The 8421-nt window shown below is 44.5% G+C and overlaps 1 protein-coding gene across 2 annotated transcripts in view; it reads right to left on the bottom strand.

Moving 5' to 3' along the window:
* iqcb1 (IQ motif containing B1) overlaps positions 1 to 8408 on the bottom strand; it is a gene marked incomplete at its 5' end in the record, with an annotated part of 13327 nt that extends 4919 nt beyond the window's left edge. The window contains 11 exons of one of the 2 annotated variants that reach the window (XM_079581598.1): positions 1410 to 1570; positions 1700 to 1775; positions 1842 to 1908; positions 3592 to 3710; positions 3780 to 3874; positions 3937 to 4109; positions 4248 to 4347; positions 4416 to 4491; positions 4702 to 4819; positions 5004 to 5166; positions 8285 to 8408. In XM_079581598.1, the coding sequence (XP_079437724.1) occupies positions 1410 to 1570; positions 1700 to 1775; positions 1842 to 1908; positions 3592 to 3710; positions 3780 to 3874; positions 3937 to 4109; positions 4248 to 4347; positions 4416 to 4491; positions 4702 to 4819; positions 5004 to 5166; positions 8285 to 8408 (1272 nt within the window). Of the gene's footprint in view, positions 1 to 1409; positions 1571 to 1699; positions 1776 to 1841; positions 1909 to 3591; positions 3711 to 3779; positions 3875 to 3936; positions 4110 to 4247; positions 4348 to 4415; positions 4492 to 4701; positions 4820 to 5003; positions 5167 to 5960; positions 6408 to 8284 lie in introns of those variants that run through there. The other variant, XM_079581599.1, reaches the window with a different exon arrangement.
* Positions 8409 to 8421: the final 13 nt, after the last annotated feature.

The following is an 8421-nucleotide window of genomic DNA, read 5'->3' as shown; positions in this document are numbered from 1 at the left end:
TCAAATTGGGGGCGCTGTTTCACTCCTTTATCAAAGTTAAGGAAACACTGTTGTGTCTAGGGGCCTTTCCGAAACCGCTCCCTCCTCCCTCACCCTACCCCCTAACACTCAGTCTGCGCGTGCCCACAGAGTGGAGTTCTGTCTGAAATGGACCCTCAGTGAGGGGAGGTGGGAGAAAAGCTCCTTCTCAGCGAGTCTGCATCGACACCACACTTAACAGGTGTGTGTTACACTGAGAGCAGTCCCACGAGCAACACACCAAACAACTACAGTTCCGCGTTTACTTAGGACCTAAGTGTTCATTTGAACAACTTTATCGTCATATAGACGTTTATTAATGAAAAAGAAAGTGACAGTGAGACTTAATATGATTTTATTGGGAGAGGAAAAGTTCTCACTTGTGAGTTTGAAGAAGCTAAATGATATCATGTAAATACGACATATTTGAATCTGAATTACTTTGTAAACTCATAAGAACCTTTTATTTATTAAAAAGTATGATCAGTTGAACTTGTGATTTTTGCCACATTATGGGCTGTGAGGACGGGGGGGGGGGGCGAGGGAGCGTGTGTCTGAAAGTCACAGCTCGAATTTCTCTGTTGAGTGAACCTCAGAAGGTCCCTCACTGAGGCCTGAGTGGAAGGTCCCTCACTGAGGCCTGAGTGGAAGGGTGTAGGGCAGGGGTGTCCAAAGTGCGGCCCGCGGGCCAAATGTGGCCCTCAGACCAAATTTTGGTGGCCCTCGGGCTGCTTGCTGAATCGGTTCACATCATCAGAGATGGTCCTTTTTATTTAATATGTAATAATTCTACACAATTCTAACCTAACAACTAGCATTTTATTGTGAGACAGAGCTGGCATTACGGTTTTAAGCATAAATAAAGGCATGAGGCACAAATTAAACCTCTGCTACTCGAAGGTTTTGTGGAACTAACCACCGACCCATGGCCCTTTACCCCGTGTACGCTCCAATATGTGGCCCCCCATGAAAAAGGTTTGGACACCCCTGGTGTAGGGGAAGGGAGGAGGGAATGGTTTCGGAAAGTATAGGTTATATATATGTATAGGTTGTACAAAGGTTCATGTTAAAAATTGACTTATAAAAGAATTTATGCTGAACTGACACTTTCAAAATGATCTAATGAATGAGGTAAAGTTTACATTTTGCACTATATTGCTACAATTGTTGATTTTCTTTGACTAAAAGTAGGATTAAGCCATAGTGAACATTTGTTTTAATGTAGCATTATATTTACGCAGATAGACTGAAATGCAAATATATATTGAAAAAAATTAATAAAGTGTTTGACCCACAGGCACTTTTTCATTTTGGCACCCCTGCTGTAGAGTAACAGCTGCTCTATATTAGTCACAGTAGTAGTAGTATAGTAGTAGTATCCATGTACTCACGGCTCTCTGCAGAGTCACAGCTGCTCTGATCTCCTTCCTCCTCCTCGTCTCTCCGTCTCTGCTCCGGTTAAACCTCCGTCTGTCTCTGAAGCCTCTCCACTGACTCTGGATCAGCACGGCTGCACGGCGCTCACACTCCTGCAGGTACGGCCCCACCTGCTCTGTCACACACACACGCACACACGCACACACGGACACACGCACACACACATATTAGAAACTAAGATGTGTCACACCAGGCCTCTGCAGACTCTGTTCTCTTCAGCTGAAAGCCTCTCTGAGGGAAGTACCTGGAGGCAGGAGCTGCAGGAGCCGCCTCTGTTTCAGGTGGAACTTCCTCCGGGCCTGCTGCCGCCTCAGAGCGACCTGGAGGAAACAGAGGAGCCGCTTTAATAAAGCTGTGTTGTTTCTTATATGTGACAGACGTGATACCTGATAACGCAGCTCCTCCTCCCAGAGCTGAGCCTCCTGCTGCTGCAGCTGCTGCCGCCTCCGAGCCCTGCAGAGAAACCAAACATCTGCAGATCTCAGTCACAGCTTTAGTCTCGTTAATGACTTTTACTTTAGCTTAGACTCATTTCAGTCACAGAAACATGACTCACGGCTCTGTTAGTTTAGTTTTAGTAGTTTCTCTGACCTGTATCTCCTCTGCAGGCTGCTCACGGCTCTGTGAGTTTAGTTTTAGTGGTGTTTTAGTTGTTTCTGACCTGTATCTCCTCTGCAGGCTGCTCACAGCTCTGTGAGTTTAGTTTTAGTTGTTTCTGACCTGTATCTCCTCTGCAGGCTGCTCACGGCTCTGTTAGTTTAGTTTTAGTGGTGTTTTAGTTGTTTCTGACCTGTATCTCCTCTGCAGGCTGCTCACAGCTCTGTGAGTTTAGTTTTAGTGGTGTTTTACTTGTTTCTGACCTGTATCTCCTCTGCAGGCTGCTCACGGCTCTGTGAGTTTAGTTTTAGTGGTGTTTTAGTTGTTTCTGACCTGTATCTCCTCTGCAGGCTGCTCACGGCTCTGTTAGTTTAGTTTTAGTGGTGTTTTAGTTGTTTCTGACCTGTATCTCCTCTGCAGGCTGCTCACGGCTCTGTTAGTTTAGTTTTAGTGGTGTTTTAGTTGTTTCTGACCTGTATCTCCTCTGCAGGCTGCTCACGGCTCTGTGAGTTTAGTTTTAGTAGTTTCTCTGTCCTGTATCTCCTCTGCAGGCTGCTCATGGCTCTGTTACTTTAGTTTTAGTAGTTTCTCTGTCCTGTATCTCCTCTGCAGGCTGCTCACGGCTCTGTGAGTTTAGTTTTAGTCGTTTCTCTGACCTGTATCTCCTCTGCAGGCTGCTCACGGCTCTGTTACTTTAGTTTTAGTCGTTTCTCTGACCTGTATCTCCTCTGCAGGCTGCTCACGGCTCTGTTACTTTAGTTTTAGTGGTGTTTTAGTTGTTTCTGACCTGTATCTCCTCTGCAGGCTGCTCACAGCTCTGTGAGTTTAGTTTTAGTAGTTTTTCTGACCTGTATCTCCTCTGCAGGCTGCTCACGGCTCTGTGAGTTTAGTTTTAGTCGTTTCTCTGACCTGTATCTCCTCTGCAGGCTGCTCACGGCTCTGTTACTTTAGTTTTAGTAGTTTTTCTGACCTGTATCTCCACTGCAGGCTGCTCACAGCTCTGTTACTTTAGTTTTAGTCGTTTCTCTGACCTGTGTCTCCTCTGCAGGCTGCTCATGGCTCTGTTACTTTAGTTTTAGTAGTTTCTCTGACCTGTATCTCCTCTGCAGGCTGCTCATGGCTCTGTTACTTTAGTTTTAGTAGTTTCTCTGTCCTGTATCTTCTCTGCAGGCTGCTCACAGCTCTGTTACTTTAGTTTTAGTCGTTTCTCTGACCTGTATCTCCTCTGCAGGCTGCTCACGGCTCTGTTACTTTAGTTTTAGTAGTTTTTCTGACCTGTATCTCCTCTGCAGGCTGCTCACAGCTCTGTGAGTTTAGTTTTAGTGGTGTTTTAGTTGTTTCTGACCTGTATCTCCTCTGCAGGCTGCTCACGGCTCTGTGAGTTTAGTTTTAGTGGTGTTTTAGTCGTTTCTCTGACCTGTATCTCCTCTGCAGGCTGCTCACAGCTCTGTTAGTTTAGTTTTAGTAGTTTCTCTGACCTGTATCTCCTCTGCAGGCTGCTCATGGCTCTGTTACTTTAGTTTTAGTAGTTTCTCTGACCTATATCTCCTCTGCAGGCTGCTCACGGCTCTGTGGAGGTTCTTGACTCGGGTCCTGGTCTTGTAGGACCTCCAGGCTGCCTGGATCACAGACGCCGCTCGCACACGCTCAGTGTCGTCCTGCACAGACAGAGACGTGCATTTACATCAGAGCTTAGACACCAGCTTCTCCTGATATCACAGACTCACCGGGCTCTCGCTGGATTGGAGGACTTCGATCAGCTGATCCACTTCCTGGTCGAAGCCCCGCCCCCTCCAGTCTTTGCGGAGGAGAGAGTCCAAACCTGCGGCGCAGGACGGAGGGTTAACGTGACGGTTCAACTCTTCGTTAAACTCATGGTCAAACCTCTGAAGGAGCGCAGCAGCGGCGGGAGGCGGGCTCTCAGCTCACGGGCCAATAGCAGCAGGAGTCTGACCGAGGCCCCGCCCACCGCTGCCTCACAGCTGACGGCTAACTGGCTGACAGCGTCGTTGAGGAGCAGCGTGAGAGAGTCGTCCGAGAGAGTGTTCACCAAGTCCCTGAGAGTTTAAACAGTTTGGTCAATTTCTTTGAATATTTATCGACTGAAAAAGCATCAGCAGCAACATTACATGAGTCGGTTAAAAAGACAGTATTAGTTTTCACATATTTTAATTTACTTTTACAACATTCCTGACCTGGAGGAGGACACGGTGTGGCTCCACAGCTGAACCCACAGCAGAGACACCGAGGCGTCCTCAGAGACCTGCATCTTCTCGTACTGCACCGAGCTCAGCACTGGACACAGACACAGTCATTAACAGGAGGGCCGGGGGGCCGGGAGGGCGGGTGGGCATCAGGCTCACCTTGTGCCGCGAGGTGGTGGTGTGTCTGCAGTAACCAGCCCACGGAGTCCAGGAGCTTCTTAAACAGAGCCAGGCCCTGATGGAGGAACCACAGAGAAACATGAACAATGACCAGAGCTTGGGAGGAAAAAGAGTTCCTTGGTTGTTTCACCTCAAATAAATGATACAAACATAAAGAAATTGAATGGAAGGGAAAGTTGACATTATTGTTCTGTTTTCTATTTTTGTATCGGTATCTAAAACCAAGTATCGTTTCTCGGCCCTCAGAGCGACAGACTGAACTCACCTCCGGCTGCTTCATGAGGCGAGCGGCCAATGACAGGAGAGCGCTCATGACGGACGGGAGGAGCAGCCTATCAAACGCCTCGGACTGGTCCCCAGGCTCCGCCCCCACACAACAGGAGCTGGAAAACAAAAGGTGTTGTTCATGTAAAGGGTCTGACGTGAAGGAGACACGTGAGGCGTGTGAGATGAGATTTTGCACACGTATGTGTGTGTCAGTCCCATGTGTTTTCTGTTTGAGGCGGTGAAACAATCGTAACCGTAGATGAAGTCAGTGTGGAGACATTTAAGATGTTTATTCTGGACCTGAGGAGATGAGCCAGAGCCGCCGCCGCCGCCCAGTTTCCTTTGGCCCGTTTCAGCTCCAGCAGAGACACGCTCTGAGCCAGGACTCCGCTCTCAAACAGACGGGACTTCAGCCGAGCGAGGAGAGCGCCCCCTGTCTGCAGAGCGCCGGCGTTCAGGGCGTCTGCACAGAGAGGAGAGGAGGAAGGAGGAAAGAACAAACCTTTGGTCACTCGTTATTGACTTATAACTTTAAGAAAAGGTCTAAAAGGTCATTCAGACTAAAAGCAATAGAATCTATTAGCCTCGAGTAGTGGAGGCTGTATGAGAGCTGAAATACACCAGTGAAGCCCAGTTTGGTGTCATCATGAGCTTTAATCTGTTTTATTATCTCACTGACTAAACTTTCCTTTGTAGATTTATCTGAGGGAAACTAAAAGCTGTTTTCTCCAATTACTAAACTCTGCATTTACAGCAGCGCTCTGGGATATTGAACTCATTAAAGGATTTGTCGATATCTCCCTCTTGACTTTTAGCTTTGAACACAAAAAATACATGAAATTTGGACTTTTACTGATTTTGTTTTGTCAGTAATAACTAGTCTATTCAGAATCCCCCTCTGAATCTAAACACGGTTTCAAATATTTACAAAAATAATGACCATTTTGACAGATAATTATCCTCATACATATATATATTTATAGAGAGAGAGAAAACTTGCTTTACATTTTATTCTAGTCCACAATTTCCCCACTTTATTCCTTTATTTTCTGCTCCCGTTTTTTCCACCCCCTATTTCACTAAGCTTGGCAAGCCGAAATAATGGCAAATTTGGCCTTTTATTTGTTTACACTTAATAATCCTTATTTCCACAAGAAAGTATCAACTGATAGAAAACGTGCCCCACATGTTAGTCTAGTATTTATGTGAGTAAATGTTCTCTCCGTTCTGCCGCTGGTGTCATTAGTGAATCCTCACGGTTGAGTCGCTCGTTCACAAAGACAGTTTTCTCCTCTGCGCTGCTTTTTTCCTCCTCCAGTTTGTTCTTCAGCTCAGACACGACCCTCTCCACATCCAGCGGCTCCATACCGACCCTTCTCACTTCTCTAACCCGGAGAAAAGACCCAGCTCTCCGCCTTTCAGCCGCTCAGCGCCCCGGGTTGACTTCAGGGCTAGCTTTAGCTTTAGCTTGTTGCGCGCTAGCAACGACAAAACCACAGTGTTTTTGACGCTTTTCGGCGTATTTGTTTCAACTCTCCGGTCAGGAGGCGCGTAGAGCTTAAAGAAAGTGCTTCTTGTAGCTTTCTGGCCTAAAACGGGTGAAATGTTAACATGTTTTCGGTTGTTAGCATTAGCAATAGCGTTAGCCGAAGCCGAAGCTGACTGGTTTCCACGGTAACGCGACGTCATCATTCACGCCCATCTTTCTGCACCAAACTCCAAATTATTATCAAAAGGTTATTTACTGTTGTAAATGTTTTGTGTGTTTTATTTGTCTTTTTGAATAATTACATGAAAAGTAAAAAAAAAAAAAGAAAGAAAAAAAGTTGCATCGAGAATCATCTCCCAACAAGCTTCAACAAATGTCAAACTGAACTGTCAAAACTAACTTCTCCACAGGTGACAAACCTTTTCATTTGGACCGTCAGAGAAAGACACCCGGAGAACCACAGCCGCGGGGTATGTTACACACAATACACACACTTTTTAAAGTTAAACAGCCATATTACCAGTGCTTTGCCGAAAATGTAACTGCGACTAGCATCTGTGATTAGCATCTGTGATTAGCATCTGTGATTAGCATCTGTGATTAGCATCTGTGATTAGCATCTGTGATTAGCTTACAGCTCCAACAGAAAAATGTTCTGACGACTGAAAGATTTTTAATAAATACTTTAAGTGTCCTAAAGATAATCTGGTTTAAATGTGTTATTTGAACTTTTCGCGGTAGATTTGATCGGTTTCTGTCTGTTGTGTGTGATTTAGCGTTTGAAAATATTGTATAGGCCATGTTGAACTAAATTACTTACTTTGACTTAATGAATGAATGGAAACATGAATAATTTGATAGATACAATTTATTAAATTTGTTTAAAAAAAAGTACTGTATAAATGTAATAAATTGATGTATTTTATACAAATGTATGAAATGCCTTTTTTTTTATTCCCTGGATACAAAAGAGTAAAAATAATGCTTTACCTTTACATTTATTATTTTGTACTTTTCATTTGTCATTTTAGTCCTTTATAATTAGAGGGAATAAATAACCAGAGGTGTAGAGTCGCCAAAATGTTTACTCAAGTAAGAGTATCGTAACTTTTAAATCATTTTACTCAAGTGCAAGTAAAAAAAAAAGTATTCGGAGAAAATGTTGCTTGTGTCACTACAATGAAGTGTAACTTTAACATTTATTCACAGAGTGGAAGTAAGAGTAAAGATACTTCATTACAATATTACTCTAGTAGGGGTAGTAAAAGCACTGAATTAAAATACTCTCTGCCGCCTGTAGTCGCGGCTCTCGTCCAGCAGAGGGCAGCACGTGAGCAGGGTTTGATCAGATAAAGATATAAACATCATCCCAGGAGAAACAGAGCCTTCTTTAATGTCGCTGCTCTGGGACATTAGTGACTCTCTCGGGCCAAGCTTTTATTTAAATGAGTTTGTTTTACATTGATTAGAATATCAATACATCCTCTGAGCTCCGCAAGGTTTCCTCTGATATTCATTTCCTGTGTGTGGTTTCTCTGATGTTGAGTCTCTGAGCTCCTGTGGCTGCTGAATAAACCTTATATATACTTATATATATATACTTATATATATATATATACTTATGAGAGACTGATGTGCAGCTCGTGCAGCTCGGTGTTTAATATTCTAGTGTTCATGATGTAATGACTGATATAATATAACTTCTTATGTTGTCATCATGGAAATCGCTCAAATAAACAATATAGTCGCCGGGTAAATGCTTGCTGAGTGTTTACTATGTTTGTATAGTTTCACGTGTGTTTAGATGTGAGTCTGAGGATGAGGAGCTCGTGCAGCTCAGTGTAGTTATTACAGTTCCTATAGTGTTGTTATGATGTTATTATGTTATGTTAGTGATGATGATGATGATGATGGTGATGATGATGATGGTCTGGTATAAGGGAATGAGGAGCTCGTGCAGCTCAGTGTAGTTATTACAGTTCTATAGTGTTGTTATTATGTTATTATGTTATGTTAGTGATGATGATGATGATGATGGTCTGGTATAAGGGAATGAGGAGCTCGTGCAGCTTGGTGTAGTTACGTTACGCACGGGACGTAGCTGGTAGTAGTCTACGCCGAGGGGCGTGGCCTGCTCCAGCTGCAGTGCACGAGCTCCGTCTGTGCCCGCTGTGCGCATGCGCCCTGCATCTGACGGACGGACGGACGGAGAGCATCAGCACCGGGGGA

This window comes from Gobius niger (assembly GCF_951799975.1).
Source record: "Gobius niger genome assembly, chromosome: 23".
Lineage (NCBI taxonomy): Eukaryota > Metazoa > Chordata > Actinopteri > Gobiiformes > Gobiidae > Gobius > Gobius niger.
The sequence above is the reverse complement of the archived record's forward strand: the minus strand, read 5'-3'. Positions and strand labels throughout refer to the sequence as shown.